The sequence below is a fragment of the Xyrauchen texanus genome, chromosome 6 (genome assembly GCF_025860055.1).
Source record: "Xyrauchen texanus isolate HMW12.3.18 chromosome 6, RBS_HiC_50CHRs, whole genome shotgun sequence".
NCBI classification, from domain to species: Eukaryota; Metazoa; Chordata; class Actinopteri; order Cypriniformes; family Catostomidae; genus Xyrauchen; species Xyrauchen texanus.
In genome coordinates, this window is record NC_068281.1 from 22,244,220 (window position 1) to 22,264,428 (window position 20,209).

At 38.0% G+C, this 20,209-nt stretch overlaps 1 protein-coding gene across 1 annotated transcript; it reads left to right on the plus strand.

Annotated features, from left to right (window-relative positions):
• The first annotated feature begins 428 nt into the window (after positions 1 to 428).
• LOC127645672 (uncharacterized protein C10orf67, mitochondrial-like) lies at positions 429 to 19,740 on the plus strand. The gene is given in 10 exon segments (XM_052129355.1): positions 429 to 590; positions 4,331 to 4,470; positions 9,240 to 9,295; positions 9,406 to 9,473; positions 14,778 to 14,843; positions 19,042 to 19,101; positions 19,203 to 19,280; positions 19,336 to 19,403; positions 19,488 to 19,572; positions 19,678 to 19,740. Coding segments are annotated over 10 exon segments (846 nt in total).
• Positions 19,741 to 20,209: the final 469 nt, after the last annotated feature.

Here is a 20,209-nt window from a genome sequence, read left to right on the forward strand (position 1 = left end):
AGAATATTGTGATGAAACCACAAAATTGTATCACACACACACACACACACACACACACACACACACACACACACACACACACACACACACACACACACACAATTCCATATGCAACCACATTAATTGAATTGTTGCACGTCTTTGTTGACATTAATTAATTTTCAGTAGGAGACCAAACTGAAGCAAGAGGCTGATGCCCTTTACACAAGTGTGAATGATCAAATCAAGAGTTTGGAGAACTACCACATTGAGGTTTGCTGTTTCTATTCACATCAAGAAATCCAGTATTGTTTCTATTCAGATGATGATTATGCTAATGATTGGACCTTTCCTTCACATTGCTGTTTTTATATATATTTGATATAGTTTGCTGTTCCATAGTTTATTCATGGCAAACATCATGTACAATTCACAATTAATGTTTTAGTATGAAATATTTTACTCTGCTATGGAAGAAATCTTACAGGAGCAAAGAAGATATTGAGCTGGTTTGTGATGACACTAATGAAAGAGTAAAGGATCTTTTGAATGAGTTTCAAGAGAAGAGAATAACGATTGAGAACACGAGTGAACAGCTGAAGAAATATGAGGTACAAACTAACTGCAATTCCTCACAGAAATCGTGTACACTTGTGCACAATATTTAAATGTCCTTTAAAGGTGCAATATGTAAGATTCAGAAACCCTTGTTATTAATGACACCTGTGGCATTTAAGTGAACTGTAGCCATACCTGTTGCTTGTGCTTGCGCACACACTCCATAGGGATGCCAGCATTGACCAAAAAAATGACGTAATGTACAAAGAGACTGAACATGATTTCACCGACATCATGCTGACAGATGAGGAAGCATAATTAAAATTACAAAGTTATGATTGTTTTACAACAAACTTTGAGACTGCATATTATATTTGAATCTCCAGTGCTGGAACAGGGCTAAAACAAAGTGTGGAAATAGGTCTGACTATACGAGACTGTAGTTTGATGTAATCACTTTTCTTTGCATGATACGTTGACTGCATTTATATGTTTTCAAGTGTGCGCAACTCTTGCATATATGTCGGCGTTAGCTAGCTAGCCAGCTTAATCAATAGCTGTTAGCTAAATTTGATGGATGATGACAGTAGCTATTTATAAAATAGACTGTACATTATAAATATGTTGACACATTTCAGTATTGATGTGATTCCATTACAACTGTCATTTTGAAATATCGATGCGCTATTGTTTTATAATAATAAAATGTATATATTTTATGTGTAACCCGATTTACGTTACACTAATGAATGGAGCTTTTGCATTATCTTGAAAATTGTCTAGCATTCATTTAATATGTTATTGTAGTTACGTACTGGCCATTGGGAAGTTCGGTAATTTTCCCGGTGGGCCGGCCGTGAAACAGGGCCGAATGGGCTGCGATAAGCTGAAATGCGACACCACTTTTGGGCCGGTTTCTATGTAAAATCCTGGGCCGATTGCTCTTCCAAGTCCACCTCAGACATTATGTCAGTTACTGTGAATCAGCATACCTGAATTTTAGAATAAAGAGAAGATCTTTGAAATTATTTGAAAGTTATGAAGCAAGGTAGATTGCAATTCATCAGCATTAGCAGGCAAGATCAAGCTATCTAAAATTACACAGGTCAATCCTTATGGCACTATATTTCATATGCTTTGCAGTTATGTAAGCTTAACTGTCCAATAAGAAGAACGCCAATTCAGGGTCGGTTTTGATCCCCAAAACCAAATGAAGGTCCCTCCAGGAATCAAATGCCCTGCTGATGAACTCTCTAGTTTTTGCCTGACGTTCCCGCTTAGCCAGATGGTATTCAGAAGATACATTTTTTTTTTGTTTGTGTTGAGTCGGTGTTGTGCTGGGAGCCGGACATTTGCTGGATTGCATCTCTAAGATAACATTACCTAGTGTTGCAGTTTGTTGTTACTCTTGAATAGTGCAACCTAGGAAGTCTGGGAAGGGCTGATTTTTTAAGTTGCGTTACAAGCATTTCACACATTGGCAAAAAAAGGCAAATATTACATGAAAAATGTTACATATTGCACCTTTAAAAAAAAATGTCACATTTGAGGCCTCTGTGTTTGTAGATACTGTATCTACACACCAAGATATAACTGAGAAGGACCAGTGAGAGAAAGAAGTGACACAAACAGAATTTTGTACTTGTCTAATTAATCATTTTATTTTTGTACTTCATATTCAATTCTTTTTCTTGTTTTATTTATCTATTTGTTTTTTATTTGGATAGTAGCTTTTGCACTGAACCTTTGCACTGAACCATTGCCAGTGGTGCATTTAGCATTAATGACGTCAATATGATTCTCTCATCTTGATTACTTAAATATCATCCCGCTTGTGTTGATATTGACCAGCAAGATGGTAATTATTGTATAGTGGCCTGCTCTATTATGGCCTGAAGTGCACTTGGGAGTGGCACAGCCCCATGGCTATACACTAATAAGCAGTTTCTTGCGTTCCACAGAGTGAAATCAATTACTTACCTTTATGCCCTTGTGAATGGGGTTACATGGAACATGAATGAACTATAAGGTGCCAATAAGTGAGGTGTCTATCATTATTGGCCTTTTTAATAGGCTGCCCCTCTTACTCCGCCTGAGAGAGTTATCTCTCACCCTTAGTGCCTGAGCTCTGTCCAACCAAAACGGCTGCTTGTGTAGGCAGATGGCCGAGAGAACGGCCATACAAAACCTGCCACTCAAAGTGTAACAAATGAGTGCAGCCGGACAGAGTTCGAGCTTTGTTCATTGTGCTAATGAGGGCTCTCACACCCACAGGAGAGATGCATGGCTAAACACCTGTAGTTCTGTTACTGCAGCAGATGGTGGAGCCAGAGTTAAAGGTTGGGCTGTTTAGAGTGAGAAAGAAGATGTTCCTAAGAGTACATCATATCTTAGATTATATTCCGTGTGAGCAAAATCAAGTTTAGAATCTGAAAGATTAAAAAAATCAGATTAAGCTCACTGACAGTTATAAGACACTCCTTCACAGTTCGGAGTAGAAGAGGGCAGATAAAAGGAGGGAAGGATGGAGGGTGGGCAATGTTTAGACATTTGGGTTTTGGAGGTGACCACCTTGCATGGAGTCATATGTTGATGTCAGGTTTCTGCCATGCTAGATGCTCTAATGCTTATTCTTATTAGTGATAAGTAATCCTCTGGTCCATGACATGTACATCATCATCAAACCGTCACACTCTAAGAGTCACATTCATAACACATGGCTCCTTATTCTGGGATTAATCTATAGCAAACAGCCACCGGCCATTTGTAAGATGTCGAGGTTTGCACTGTCATAAATCAGTCATGACATTACAATAGTTGTTTATTCTGTGTGACTAAAACAACACCATGACTTGCATGTTGTCGGGGCTTGTTTGAGGTAGTTCCAAGCAACCAAAATATGAAGGCATCAAACATCAAATAAACTTATAGCAATCAAAATTTCTTTATGATTCATCTATACAATTTACTTTCTGCATTCCTCATGAATGAGAGAGAGAAAGAGAGAGAGTGTAGAAAGGGAGAAAAAACCCTTGAAGTTTTGAATGCCTTTGAACGCCTGCACAATCTTAAGTGTGACAGGCATGCAAAAGCCCTGTTAATGTTCGGGGCATGAATGGTTGCTGCGGTACAAAGTAGAGGGCCAACTGTGTGGATATCACAGGAACCTGATGGGCTCCATGCGGCTCCCAGTCTGCAAACTTCAGCGCAATGACATGTGATGTGATCCTGGTGACACTGGCAGCGCTGCTACTGAGGGACAGCACAAAGGCAACAAGCCCCCCCCCTGGAAACTGTGCTCTCTGTGAACCCCCTGGGGCTGCTCAGCCATCCTCCGGTCACCCCCCTCACACCCCAGGCCTCCCAGCCTGGCTCTGCCGAGCTTGTTAGAAAGCAGGGCCTAGACTGTGGGTGGATAGGCCCCAGCTGCCTTCCTTGACTTCCAGAATAAATTGACCTGAATGATAGGGGCACAAAAACAGTATGATGTGTATTATTCCTGTCAATAAAAATGTCCCCATGAATTATGGTCTTTGTATGTAATGTACTGCTGTCTTTCTTCCGGGTGAGAAGAAAGACAGAGAGAGAGAAGAGAAAAAAATGTCCTTCTTCTAAGTGTGGTTGCTTTTTTGTTTCTCTCTTTTTATTATGCAGGGGGAAATGGTAGGAGGCAGAAAGTTGTACGATTGCTTTGTGCCTGAATGGCACTCATATTTGCCACGCAGCATGAGCGGCGTGGCTTTTGTTTTGCGCTGTAAAGGGAAAGTTAAAAAGGGCTTGTGTCATTTTTCAGATCGCCTCAGAAGGAGTGGAGGACCTGGAGAAAAACATACTGGAGTCAGAGAATAAAATGCTAAAAGATAACATTGACTTGTTGCACGTCGAACTGGAAGAAATTCGACAAGCTCTGGAATTCAAAGATCAGAGGCTGAGAAACATATCTTGTGCTAGCTTGTTTATTTGATTCACCATCCAACAGTGTATGACTTACACCTTTTTTATGGGTTTGTGTGAGGGGTTGTTTTGAAAATATAGACCCCTTCCCTTATCTGCACCAGTTGTGTGAGGTAGTTAACATTCAGAGTGCAATGTTTGAGAACACTTGTTGAATCATAACTATCATCACATATTCTCTGGGAGTCTGTGAGGAGAAAGCAAACACAAAACAGGTGTATTCTCAAGGGTTAGGTCTTTATCTCTCATAGTGTTTGATGTTCATTCATTGCTCATGTAACTTAGGTAACTGCCTGAATATTTTCTGTGTTTGTGATTACGCATGGCCATCTATTTTTGACATCCTACTCATTACACAATGTAATGTGGTGTCTGCTTAAATCGAACATAAACCTCTTTGATATATCTCCTTTCAGAATGCGAAGAACCATCTGCTAAAAAGATTTGCATTGGCTGTGACTAAAGATAAGAGTTGACCAGGTCTTAAGTCTCTAAATGGATAGAAAGCAATTGGGCACTAACACACACTTAGCCCTTGAACTTAGTGGTTTGTGTTTGGTCAGTGCATGTGAGTGGACATTTCAACAGCTATGCACCAGGTCAGAAGCCTGTCAGGACCCTGAGCCAGAGCAGGTCATTCAGGCCAGGGCTGAGTTTAAGTCCGCTGACCTATAAGAAGAGAAATTTAACAAAGAATATTGGATGTCCTCCCATTGTTCTCCCAACACCAGCCTTTGTTTCTCTTCACATAATCTTCTCTAAATAGCATGAGAAGTTCTATCTGTCTATCTATCTGTCTATCTATCTATCTATCTATCTATCTATCTATCTGTCTGTCTGTCTGTCTGTCTGTCTGTCTGTCTGTCTGTCTGTCTGTCACTCTTCTATTGGTGTGTCTGTCAGTCACTCTTTTCTATCTGTCTTTCTGTCACTCTTTTCTGTCTGTCTGTCACTCTTTCTTTTCTTTCTATCTGGCTGCCTATCTGTCAGTCTATCTGTCTGTCTGCCTGCCTGCCTGTCTGTCTGTCACTCTTTTCAATCTGTGTGTCTGTCACTCTTTTAGATGTCTGTCTGTCTGTCACTCTTTTCTAGATGTCTGTCTGTCTTTTCTGTTTGTCACTTTCTTTTTCTCTGTCTACCACTCGTTTGTTTGTCTGTCTATATGTCTTTCACACTTTTTTATGTCTGTTTGGCTGTCACTCTAGCTGTCATTCTTTCTGTCTGTCGGTCAGTCACTCTCTCTATCTATCTGTCCTTCCTCCCGCCCGCCCGTCCGTCCGTTGTCTGTCTGTCATCTGTCCAGGGGCAGACTGGGATTAATAAATGGCCCTGGACTTTCTGGCCCAGAGCGGCCTACCAAACCCTGCCCTCTATATCAAATTTTCTTTTTTCTTTTTTTTTTAAAAAGACATTTCTCCTGACTAGTCTCTCATTCTTTTCTATCTGTGTTTTCTGTCTGTCTGTCACTTTCTTTTTCTTTGTCTGCCACTCTCTTCTGTCTGTCGGTCGATTTTTTTTTTCTGTCTGTCTGTCGGTCACTCTATCTATCTGTCTGTCCATCCGTCTTAAAGACACTTAAAAGTGGCCCTGGAATTTTTGGCCAAAGTGGCTCACCAATCCCAGCCTGCAACACACCACACCATAACACACTGGCTCATTGATTTCATTTTCCGGCTCCATTTAAAATTTTTGTGTTGGGAAAAAAAAAAAAAAGACATTTCTGTTGACTGCTAGTCATGACAAAAGGTCCCACAGTGCAAAAATGGTCTAAACTTTAAAACATATAAAACTACTGTAAATGTGATGAGTGGATTTTATAAAGAAAGCACTAAAATAAGAACTTTATAGCTCAGACAAATAACATGTCCGAAAATGTTTTTTTCTTACATACAGATGTTAGGTTAAAACATACATGAAAATACAAGGGAAAGTGTGTATTTTAGGTGCTGTGACATTTCTTCAAGGTTTTTAAAGATCTTAATCAACTTTCAACTTTTTTATTGAAGTGCAAATAAACTATTGTCTGAGTTAATATGAGTATAATAACAATGTATTATATATTTATATCTATCTATACAAGATCATAAAATGTTGTTTAAAATAGTTAGATAAAGTGTCACACAGAAGGACGCTAATGTCTTGTGTCTAATTGACTGAAAACTATGAAAAAAAAAGTTGGCCAAAATATGTACATATATAAATATTAATATATATATATATATATATATATATATATATATATATATATATATATATATATATATATATATATTATTATGTTATAGCATAATAAACATACCTCTTAATGGGTAGAACTTTGCAGACATTTTGCATATTAAATGCTCATATTTTCACTCTGAGATTGTTGCATCTTTAAATCTGCAGTGTTTTAATTCCTTCTCCAGATTATTCTTGAGAAAAAAAGATAAGGCTTTGCCTTGACATGCACTCTTTCTGCTATCCTTTAAACAAGTAAGCCTCAAATAGCCACAAATTAATAACTTTCAATTATTTTCTGCATTTTTATCAGACATGAGCATTATTCAGCTCCCTGTGGTATTAAATAAATGACTGTACTCCTCATAGTTTTACTGTTTTCAGATTTTATATACGCTGCTGTTATTGTATTTGTTGTAACTTGCAGATATTTGTCATTTTGTGATTAATCAGAGCTCATCTTATACTTAATATGTTGTCTTTGGTTGTCAGCATTATTATGATTTGTATGTCAAATAATGAGCTTCACGTGTGGTACAGTGAATGTGCAAATACGGAAATTATGTGTAAATCCGTTGTGTTGTATCACCTTTCAGAGTTTAAGTATTCACTCTGTAAGGGGTCCGCGCTGGCATATTGGGAGTACAGGGCATCTGATTATATTGCCTGTAGGATGACACGGGCTGGCTCAAATTACCCAGCAGTCAACTAGGAGAGAACACACGGTGTTAACGATGGCCAGTCCACCCCTGCATCTGATTGTCTGTCTGTCTGTCTGTCTGTATGTCTGTCACTCTTTCTATTGATTTGTCTGTCTGTCTAACTTTCTGTCACTCTTTTCTATCTGTGTGTCTTTCTGTCACTCTTTCCTTTCTGTCGGTCTGTCACTCTTTCATTTATCTCTGTCTGTCTGTAGGTCACTCTTTCTTTTCTATCTATCTATCTATCTATCTATCTGTCTGTCTGTCTGTCTGTCTGTCTGTCTGTCTGTCCTGTCCTGTCCATATTTAAAGTTGAAGTCTTTAAAAAAAAAATTTACCCACTCTACAGATTTAATATTAGCAAACTATAGTTCTGGCAAGTCGTTTAGGACATCTACTTTGTGCATGACACAAGTAATTTTTCAAACAGTTGTTTACAGACATATTGTTTCACTTTTAATTGACTATATCACAATTCCAGTGGGTCAGAATGTGGGTTTACTTACACAGTTAAGTTAACTGTGCCTTTAAGCAGCTTGGAAAATTCCAGAAAATTTTGTCAAAACTTTATAAAATTTACCAATTAGCTTCTGATAGGAGGTGTACTGAATTGGAGGTGTACCCGTGGATGTATTTTATGCCCTAACTTCAAACTCAGTGCCTCTTTGCTTGACATCATGGGGAAATCAAATGAAATCAGTCAAGACATCAGAAAAAAGGAGCAATATCCAAACACCTGATGGTGCCACATTCATCTGTAAAAACAATAGTATAAACGCCATAGGACTACGCAGCCATCATACTGCTCAGGAAGGATATGCATTCTGTCTCCTAGAGATTAATGTAAATTGGTGCAAAAAGTGAAAATCAATCCCAGAACAACTTTTGAAGATGCTGGAGGAAACAGGTAGAAACGTATCTATATCCACAGTAATATGAGTCCCATATCGACATAACCTGAAAGGCTGCTCGGCAAAGAAGATGCCACTGCTCCAAAACTGCCATAAAAAAAGTGCACATGGGACAAAGATCTTACTTTTAGAAGAAATGTCCTCTGGTCTAATTAAACAATAAAATAACTGTTTGGCCATAATGACCATTGTTATTTTTGCAGGAAAAAGGCTTGTAAGCCAAAGGACACATACCAATTGTGAAGCATGGGGGTGGCAGCAGCATGTTGTGGGGGTGCTTTGATGCAGGAGGGACCGGTGCACTTCACAAAATAGATGGAATCATGAGGAAGAAAAATTATGTGGATATTTTGAAGCAACATCTCAAGACATAGGCCAGGGAGTTAAATCTTGCTCGCAAATGGACAATGACCCCAATCATACTTCCAGTTGTGGCAAAAATGGTTTAAGAAAAAAAAGTCAGTGTATTGGAGTGGCCATCGCAAATCCCCGTCCTCAATCTGATAGCAAATTTGTGGGCAGAACTAAAAAAGTGTTTGTGCAAGGAGGCTTACAAACCTGACAAAACCAGTTCTGTCTGGAGGAATGGGCCAAAATTCCAGCAACTTATTGTGAGAAGCTTTTGGAAGGCTAGCAATACTAATACGATACTAACAAAGTGCATGTAAACTTCTGACCCTGGGAATTCTGGGAATGTGATGAAAGAAACAAAAGCTGAAATGAATAATTCTCTCTACTATTATTCTGACATTTCACATTCTTAAAATAAAGTTGTGATCCTAACTGACCTAAGACAGGGAATATTTTCTACAATTAAATGTCAGGAACTGTGATAAACTGAGTTTAAATGTTTTTGGCTTAAGGTGTATGTAAACTTCTGACTTCAACTGTATATATTCATGAATAAATGCATAATACCCCTGGAATTGGCACAGTTCATATTAGAGACTGAAAACAGCAAAAATGCCCTGCAAACAATATTATAAAGTTTACATGGAAGTCTAAAAATGACTAACACACTTATGAGTGGCAAATTATGTTTGATACAGTAGCTTATTTATCACACTTTCATTTTGATTTATTTCAGTTGACAGGTGAACATGAGCAACTCAAAATTGAGTTAAGTCTTAAAAGGGAAAGAGACAGAGAAAAGGTGAGAATTTTACCTTTTTTAAATTAAAATGTAAAATTAACACAAATGTTAATATTAAAACGTGACCGTTTTAAGTTGATGCAACTAAGTCTATAACTGCAACTATTTAAAATTTGTTTTTATGACCAGATCAGCAGCTTTCGCCTTCCTAAAATATTCCTGTAATCTGTAATGCCCCCAGGAAATTATTTCCCTTACCAGAAATGGTTACTGTGTGACATCTTAGATAAATATGGCAGCATATGTCAGGTTTGCAGCACAGACAATGTTTTCCCTCATAAGTTTGCATGCTGCACCCGTGTGTTAGCTCTGTGAGCTGAGAGAAACATGCCAACGGAGCATATTACCATGAATTAAATAATGTGCAGCAACTGGTGCATGAGAGAAAACTGTAAATTATTTTATGATATTTGATCAAGCACAGCTGAGGATATTCAGCATCAAGTCTGAAATTGTAGCATGTTGATACTTGTAAAACATTTGGCGAATGGACGTGGCGCAGGGTTTTTGAAACGTATTGATATAGCATTGTTTATTTAGTGTTTTATCTTTTTGTGCAGTAAAGATGAAGTGTGTGTGAAATAGCACTGCGTGGTGTTAAGATTGAGGCCATGCCAGAGTTTATATTATTGAACTACAGTAAGAAACCATGTGGTCAGAGCGCTTTGTTTTGCATTTTGAATAAGCTCTAAATTGGACTGATGCCTTGTATTCATAAGTCATGTGCTAAAATGTTGGCCTGTTTTTTACTTAACCATCAAAACCTTTACATGCAATATAGGTTCATAAAAAAATATTGTCAAATGTAGCATGTCAAATGTAGCATTCATACTAAAAATACAGAAGATTTAACAGACCTTACATTTATTCAAGCAGTAGTTAGCAAGTATCATTTTACACAGCGTCTGCAGTTGATTGCAAGGAACAATATGCATCAAGTCTGTCACACAATGGCTAGAATTAAAATATGAACACAGAGGACAACGTAAAAAGAGTGTGAAAGACTCTATGGTACTCAGCCATTGAATTCGGCCACACAGAATATAGAAGGTTAAAAGTCTCCCCCTGGCCTGGCAGCGTTGCCGGGAGACAAGCAGCATGAGTCCTGTCAAAGCTGGCATAATTTACCCTGCAATCAAACACTCATATTAGCACCAACACTTCAACAGAGTAAAGAAGGATACACATACAGATGTTTACTGTTGCCACTTGTTGCCAGAAGATGCTTTTTTTATGTAGCCAAACATGTTTTATTTTTTTGCATCAGTGTAAATAAAGAAAATAGGAATGAGTTAGACTATTATAAGTAAGCTCAGGGGTGAAAATAAAATGATGAACTGAAAATTGTTGTTAACACTAATTTAGTGATTAATTTGTTTCTAAAAAGTAAAGAAGTGTTATGTAATTTTAAGTATATAATTGATTTAGACAAAAATTGTGAAAGATAAATAGAAAATGGAAAGAAATATCTAGAAAATAATATAAATATTCAGTCATTTTTATGTATAGTTTTTTACATATGCTGATGTGTATTATTTCATGATACAATTGTTTTCTACTCAATTTTGTTGCATTTCATTCCTTTAATTTTGTTTGGCTCCTGGCTCTAAGTGTCTTATAATAGAGAGGCATGTTAGTTTCAGATCAGTAATGTTCTTCCGGCTCTTCACTTATTACAGAGTGGACACAAAACCTTGTTGGACTACGAAAGGGACTAATGGAGCAGGTGGTGACCAAACACTCTCCATGTAGAAGCCCTGGTAAAAAAAACACTAATAAAGACCTCCTTAATGTTGTTTGAGCCACCGGGAGAAAAGGATTATCCATATTTAGTGTAGCAGTTCAGATTGGCCTCTTTTCAGTCTTGCACCCTTTGTTGTGTCAGCCTTTTATGCTATGACTGACAAACTCAATGTTAAGGTCTAGCGTGGTGGCTATGCATAAAAATTAAAAAAAATGACATTTTGAAAAAGCTATGTTTTTCTCCACTTTATTTTGGTGACTTTGATCAATGGAGCAGAAAATTTGTTTCCATAGCCAGAGGGCTGCGGGAAAGACCCAATAATGAGAGGCTGAAGCCCAGGCCAGAGTTAAGTGTAAAGCTCAGCTGGGTGTACACTTTGCCTCTGTGAAAAGACCCAAACGAACAGCCCCCTCAACCACACAGCCACACAGGTCAACAGCACCATTGGATGACCATTCTTGAAATTTCAGAATACAGCATTTCTTTACTGACAAATTGATGACACTTTTTCAGCACATGCCCAGTAGAGTGTTCTATCTGAGATAGAGAGAATTGTGCAAGTTTCACTTAGTGAGACATAAAAAAAAATTAAATAAAATTAAAACACGTTGCCTTTGAATTCAAACTTGAAATGAAAATCTGTTTGATCCCTAGGTTGCTGGTTAAAAGTTAACATGAGTGATTGTCACTGGCAACCATACATATGCATTCATAATGCAGTGCTGTTGAGGGCAATTGACAATATTTTGGAATAAAATTTGTAAAATGTAACACCCAATTACATAATCTAGTTGAAGACTCATCTGTTTTTTAAAAATTATTTAACTTATAATTATAATTCTGTTTTACATTTAATTAATACATATATATATATATATATATATATATATATATATATATATATATATATATATATATATACACTCACCTAAAGGATTATTAGGAACACCTGTTCAATTTCTCATTAATGCAATTATCTAATCAACCAATCACATGGCAGTTGCTTCAATGCATTTAGGGGTGTGGTCCTGGTCAAGACAATCTCCTGAACTCCAAACTGAATGTCAGAATGGGAAAGAAAAGTGATTTGAGCAATTTTGAGCGCGGCATGGTTGTTGGTGCCAGACGGGCCGGTCTGAGTATTTCACAATCTGCTCAGTTACTGGGATTTTCACGCACAACCATTTCTAGGGTTTACAAAGAATGGTGTGAAAAGGGAAAAACATCCAGTATGCAGCAGTCCTGTGGGCGAAAATGCCTTGTTGATGCTAGAGGTCAGAGGAGAATGGGCCGACTGATTCAAGCTGATAGAAGAGCAACTTTGACTGAAATAACCACTCGTTACAACCGAGGTATGCAGCAAAGCATTTGTGAAGCCACAACACGCACAACCTTGAGGCGGATGGGCTACAACAGCAGAAGACCCCACCGGGTACCACTCATCTCCACTACAAATAGGAAAAAGAGGCTACAATTTGCAAGAGCTCACCAAAATTGGACAGTTGAAGACTGGAAAAATGTTGCCTGGTCTGATGATTCTCGATTTTTGTTGAGACATTCAGATGGTAGAGTCAGAATTTGGCGTAAACAGAATGAGAACATGGATCCATCATGCCTTGTTACCACTGTGCAGGCTGGTGGTGGTGGTGGTGTAATGGTGTGGGGGATGTTTTCTTAGCACACTTTAGGCCCCTTAGTGCCAATTGGGCATCGTTTAAATGCCACGGCCTACCTGAGCATTGTTTCTGACCATGTACATCCTTATATGGCCACCATGTACCCATCCTCTGATGGCTACTTCCAGCAGGATAATGCAACATGTCACAAAGCTCGAATCATTTCAAATTGGTTTCTTGAACATGACAATGAGTTCACTGTACTAAAATGGCCCCCACAGTCACCAGATCTCAACCCAATAGAGCATCTTTGGGATGTGGTGGAACGGGAGCTTCATGCCCTGGATGTGCATCCCACAAATCTCCATCAACTGCAAGATGCTATCCTATCAATATGGGCCAACATTTCTAAAGAATGCTTTCAGCACCTTGTTGAATCAATGCCACGTAGAATTAAGGCAGTTCTGAAGGCGAAAGGGGGTCAAACACAGTATTAGTATGGTGTTCCTAATAATCCTTAGGTGAGTGTGTATATATATATATATATATGTATGTGTGTGTGTGTGTGTGTGTGTGTGTGTGTGTGTGTTAGAATTGACTTATTGTTAGTTTAAATGTACAATCATACATATCTGAAAAATATATTGTATTGATACAGTATATATTTTGTGCGTGTTTGTGTGTGTGTGGTTATAATCCACTTAGATGCATTATTTTTCATTAGAAATACATAATCTAAACAAATAACCCTACTTCAGTTTTCAATATTTCACAGGGATGATAAAAACAACAAAATAATGATGAGAACATATCTGGTATATATCCATATTTCCAGTATATATACAGCAGTGTGTCAGAATTTTTAGCACTTTTTAAAAATGTTGCATTATGAGAATGTCTTCAAAAATAATGCCATAAATTGATTTAAATGATAAATTCCAGTAAACATAAAGAAAGCTAAATCGGGCCCTGGGTAGCTCAGCAAGTATTGATGCTGACTACCACCCATGGAATCACGAGTTCGAATCCAGGGTGTGCTGAGTGGCTCCAGGCAGGTCTTCTAAGCAACCAAATTGACCCAGTTGCTAGGGAAGGTAGAGTCACATGGGATAACCTCCTCGTGGTCACTATAATGTGTGGTTCTCGCTCTCGGTGGGGCGCTTGGTGAGTTGTGTGTGGATGCGGCGGAGAATAGTGTGGTCCTCCACATGCGTTTTGTCTCTACAGTAACACGCTCAACAAGCCACGTGATAAGATGCACGGATGGACGGCCTCAGACGTGGAGGCACCTGAGATTCGTCCTCCACCACCCAGATTGAGGCGAGTCACTACGCCACCATGAGGACTCCCTGCATTGGGAATTGGGCATTCCAAATTGGGGAGAAAAGGAGAGAAAAAAATAAGAAAGCTAAATCAATATTTGGTGTGACCACCTTTGCCTTCAAAACAGCACCAATACTCCTAGGTTCAACTGGACACAGTTGTTCTTGGTTGTTGGTAGATAGGATGTTCCAAGCTTCTTGGAGAATTTGCCACAGTTCTTCAATCTATTTAGGCTGTCTCAGTTGCTTCTGTCTCTTCATGTAATCCCAGACTGATTCATGATGTTGAGATCTGGGATCTGTGGGGACCACACCATCTGTTGCAGGACTCCTCGTTCTTCTTCTATTCAATTCTGTTTGCAAAGGGAATGTTGAAATCTATTTTTCTACTACTAAAAGCAGAATATATAAAATAACCAACTTAAGACAAACAGACAGACAGATAGATTCATAGATAGATAGATAGACAGACAGACAGTATATACATTTTTTAAGAAATCTGGTCAAACCTTAAATACTCCTTGAGTGGCCAGAACTTTTGGAATGTTTGCGAGTAAGCACGTGTAGCTCACATATGAAGTCTTATCTGATCCTAAGATAACATTTTTATTTTCCTTTGCAGATAAAACAGTTAAAAGAGGAAATGGAGAAAGAAATGGCATGCGTTGAAGCCTCATGCATGAAAGAGGTGTGTATGAGATGCAGCTGAACACATGCTCAGAGAACATGCCTTAGTAACGGCACGGACCTGACGCATTTCAGCACGGCCTGTTGGCGATTTATCAGTCTCAGGATGTTTGAAGGTCCTGAACTCTTAGCCAAAGCATAGTCCCTCCGTCACCCCAGACATCAGAGTCCTAAAGCAAAGACGGAGGATAAGGTGCACACGCAGTGTCTAAGTCATATCGATTTTAGCCATGAGCCTGGGGTTAAACTACAACCCACACCAACACTGAACTGCATTCATTAACAGCCATATGTGATGGATGGCATCTCCTTCTCCCTTCTTAAAAAAAAAAAAAAAAACTTCTTAAGTGCAGACTTTTCCTTTCTCTTCGAAAACACATCCCGTGTGCCTTGTAAATTAAATTAATTAAAGCTCACTAACTGGAGTGAAATACATTTTGTTGGGTGAAAATCGTATTTACTGTAAGGCACTTATGATGAAAGTGAAAGGGGTCAGCCAATTAACATTAAAATACATATAATTTCAAAATTATAGCCACACGACATAAACCTTACAGGAGTTAACATGATTTTTGTGTGATAAAACCGCTTTTTAACCTTAAATGTGTAAAGTTACTTCCAATATGACAACTTTTTGTCATGACTAAGTAGTGGCAATAGACCCTGTAATCTGGTTAACACTGTAAAGGTGGAAAATCCCTGATGTCATCACACTAAGATCATGTTTACACCTAATGTTTACAACTTGTGGCTATACTTGGAGTAATGCTGTTTATTTAACACATACATTTAATGTGATTAATTATATAAAAAAAGAACGTGTTAAAAAATTACTGCAATTAAACACGGCCCTAGACCGTTAGGAATATTCCTACCATCCAGTGGTGTGTGGCTGACTTTTGAAATGAGGAAACCTTACGTTTCTTTCTGCTTTTTTATTTTTTTTGTGTGTCCAGTGTAAACTCATGTTTTGGTTCTATTTGATAATTACATAGCTTTCCGATTTAACACACAAATCTGAAATCTGATATATAACAACAATGATATAAAAACGTTGTCCTATATAAAATGATAAAAGTCACATACTTAAACATATATGCAACAACATATATTTCAAAATACTATAAAACTACTGTTTTCATGTAACATATTTTCCTAAATCATAATTATTATACAGATAAGCGGTTGAAGATGGATGGATGGATGGATACTTTATTATAATCTAATTTGAATAGGCTATGTAGCCTACATATATGCCCAAATAAATTATCTATATTTTTATATATATGTACATTTTCAGAATTATCAGATTTTTGTATGGGAAGACATTTGAAATACCTTTTACCTTACACTGTTAATAAGCATACAATACTTATATTTTTGTATATTCATATTTATTAAATCAAGTCAAATCATAGGCTCAACAAGTTTATGCATTGTATTATAATTATTATTGTTTTTACATTGCTTCAAATACAATACCTTTGCCTACAATAATACAGCAACAAGCATATTGCATGTATATTTTATCAGTTGTCAATCATAATTCATTCATTAGTCACCATATTTTTGGATCATTAGTAATCTCCTTATTGTTAAACACTGCCAGTTTCGTGATGGCATGAAGCTGCCACCTGTAAGATTGTGTGCTTAATAAAAACCACTCACTGACATGTTTCAAGTCATTTCAAGTTGACTTTGATTTGGACATGTCAACAAGTGCAGTTGTCCATGTTGGTTAGTTGTTTACTGTGCAAATAGTTTCTCCACTTACATCAATTTGTCGCATTTTTAGCGATCTGCAGAGACACGCTGTGAGGACACATATTATAATGATTTAAATATAACTATAATCTAAAGTCTCCGTGTAGCTGATCCTCTATCAAAATTTCCAAAGCATCAAGGCACCTAATTCCATCCTGACTTTTTTTTGGCTTCATGGCTTGTCAAGGCTCCATCAGGGAGGATGGGGTTTAGAATGGGGTGATCGAGACGATATCTGTCAACATATTGACTACATAGAGGTGGCAGAGGAAGCGACCAATAGTGTGAATCCCTTACTGTAGCGCCTAGGTAATGGTGAAATGTGGCATGCAGCTGACACAACAAGGTAACAGGCTAGAGTGGATGAAGAGGTACTGATAAATTAAAGTGGACAATAGGCCCAGTTTAAAGTCCACTTCATAAAGGGTAGCTATTATGGTACTGTGCGGAAATATATTTTTATAATGTCTAAGCTTCGATCTTAACTGACATGCGTCTGTCCCTGTTTAGAGAGTGACTCAATCTTAGATACAATGTGCACACAAGTTAATTTATTTGCCTTGACAAACAGTCATTCCATAAGTATGTGTTTGAAAGTGATCGCTCTATCCTAATTGATACCAATATATTTTCCGCCCAAATATATAGTATATGGAATACAATTAATTCTCCAGTTGAATTAGCTATTATGAAATATTTTCTGACAAAAACATTAATCGTTCATCCTGCATCTATCAAACTAATAAGGAAACAGACTGAAGTGTTGCATGACTGTGTAACATCATTAGTGTTTGTGCTCAATGCAGCTTCACTAATCCCTACACAAGTCACTAACTTATTGTCACAAATCAACACCTACGCCTACTCCCTTATTCACACAATGGGTCTTTGAACCCTCTGGCAAGCCAACTTTTTTCTCCCATTCTCTTTTTTTCTTTGATTAGGAAGAAAGAAAAAGGGTGGACTGACAACTTTTCTGTGTTGGGTTAGACTAACAACACACTCGGCACCCACTCTTACTAATACAAACTTTAAAAGGGACTCCCACATTCTGTTAAGCCTTTTGGGGGAACATGGGTAGAAAAGTTGATGTCCGAGCTGACCTGAGGTGACCTGACCTTCACACTGCTCTGAGCATATGCACTCAATCAGCCAACATGACATTCCACAAAGCTGTGTCAGGCCTTGACTGGACATGCCACACAAAGTGGACATTTGGTGTTAAAATGACCCTTTGTGAGAGATATTATGACACACAGAATATGGTCCTCCATTTAAATCTCCATTGGAAAACTGATAAAGAACAGACGTGTTCTAAGCCAAGGTGGACAGGTACATAAATTGTGTTGATAGATTCCAAGGGATAGTTTCCTGAAAGGGAAAGTTAACCTAAAAAAGAAAATTCTGTTATCATTTATTCCCGCTCATGTCATACCAAACCCATATTACTTTTGTTCTTCTGTAGAACACAAAAGGAGATGCTAGGCAGCCTGAAGGCTAATTTATACTTACTGGGCGAACAGACTTTGCTTTTAACATTAAGTGCGTTTATATGCGATGATGTAACGTTTATACACATCTCTAAAATTCTTGACCTAGAAGAACAAAGAGCATTGATGATCGGTTAAAACTATTCGTGGTTGTGGTTTGGATGTGATATTTTTTATTTACAATCACACATGCCAGCTGAGGAGTTGTTATCTATGTTACTGTCATTAAAATAGAAAACTTTGAAGCCAGACCTCAGAGGTTGTGCAGAAGTATACTTTTTTTTTTTTTTACATGATTTGCAACACAAACTCTACAAAGGCAGTGCGTGAGTAGAGAGAGATTGGAGTTTTTAAAAGTGGACAACTGTGACAAGTTTAATAAGCAAAGAAGCGACACAGCTTTAAAAGTGACGGTCCACAATAAACCTGCATTATTGGCTTTACTTTGGCTGGAACAGTACGTTCATCACTGTGACATCACACTAAACAAACAAATTTGAAAACGACATTGCCCATAGTATAAACACCTTTTTCATTTGCCCAGGGTGCTTCAGTTCGTCCTGGAGAAAAAAAGTTTGGCTTCTTCCATTGTATAAATCAGGCTTGAGTCACCATACATTTTCATTGTATGGAAAAAGATGCAATGAGCTTGAATGGTGACTGAGGCCATCAGTTCCCAACATTCTACCTAACATCTCTCTTTATGTTCCATAGAAGAAAGAAACTCACATGGGTTTGGATCATCATAAGTGTTAGTAAATGATGACGGAGTTGTCATGTTTGGGTGATATACTCCTTTGCGGCCTGTACTGAAAATGCAAATACACAAGAATAACATTTTATTTATCCTCCACTATTGACATTCAAACACCATGCAGTGATGAATTAATGCAATTGTACGTATGTATGTGTTAGGCTGTATCATTGTGATTTTCATGTTGCCAGAAAACAGCCTTTGAAAAGAAGTTTAAGGAGCAGAAGCTGACAGTACATGCAACCATGGAGGTACATTAACCATTCTCTTTGTTGAAGAAGACAAGGTTGTCAAGGAGCATATGTACATGCATAAGCTTCTCTGAATCTTGATATGCATTTTTTGTCTTCAGGTTGTTGGAAATTCAGAGCTGGATCAAAAATTCAAAGAACAAAGAAAGACTGAGGCAGAGCAGAAAAACAAGATTAAAAGGTATTAAAACTTTGAGAGAGATCATTCTTACAGTAATTTTTCATGTTTTCATCCGGCTCAATAAGCAGTTGTGCATCTCCAATCAGGTGTGGGAAAAGAAGTTTAAGATTTTAAGACGGAGGTACAGAGCAAAATTGTGTAAGTCTAAATGTTTCTTTAATAGGCTCTATGAGCTGTGCTACATTGACTACCTCTCTCTCTTAAGTTTCCATGCCATCAAGAATGAGATGTTTTTAAGGCAGACGTTGCAATGACAGTAAATTCTACACAATGCCTCAGTCAGCTTTGCGGTCAGTACATTATCTCGGAACACAACATTTTTGTCAGCTGACCATAAAACAAATTACTTTGAATTAATATGCTCTCCAATGACATTTGCTCTAAATATGTGGCAGAGTTTTGAGTTAGACCAAAACATGTATTTTCCTTCATCAAAGCTCCTGATGTTACCATGCTGAAAGAGGGCAGGAGCTTTAATCATGTACCCCTTAATGAAGTCTGCACCTGTGGCCTGTCCCACACACACACACACACACAAACACACACAGAGCACATATACAGTGAAGGTTAACACAGAACAGACTTTAACAGGTGCATGCCCATTAAGCCCCTCATCTCTGGCCTCAATTGGTGCAGGCTGATGAATATGCATCAGTTTGGGCTGGTTTTGTTTTGCTCTGCTCCCCACACCCCATTTAGCAGCGGACAAACACAACTCAGATCACCTCGTTGAGGCCTGCTTGTGCTGGATGTCATTTATTACACAAATAATACACATGGAAACAGTTGGGAATGCCTTGGTGTGACAACAGCAAGTGACACCACTTGTGTACAATTACAGGAGGTGTACCTAATGTTTGCCGTGAATATGATATATTTGTAGCATACTTGTCTGTCTGTGTGTGTGTGTACTTAGCTATAGTCTGG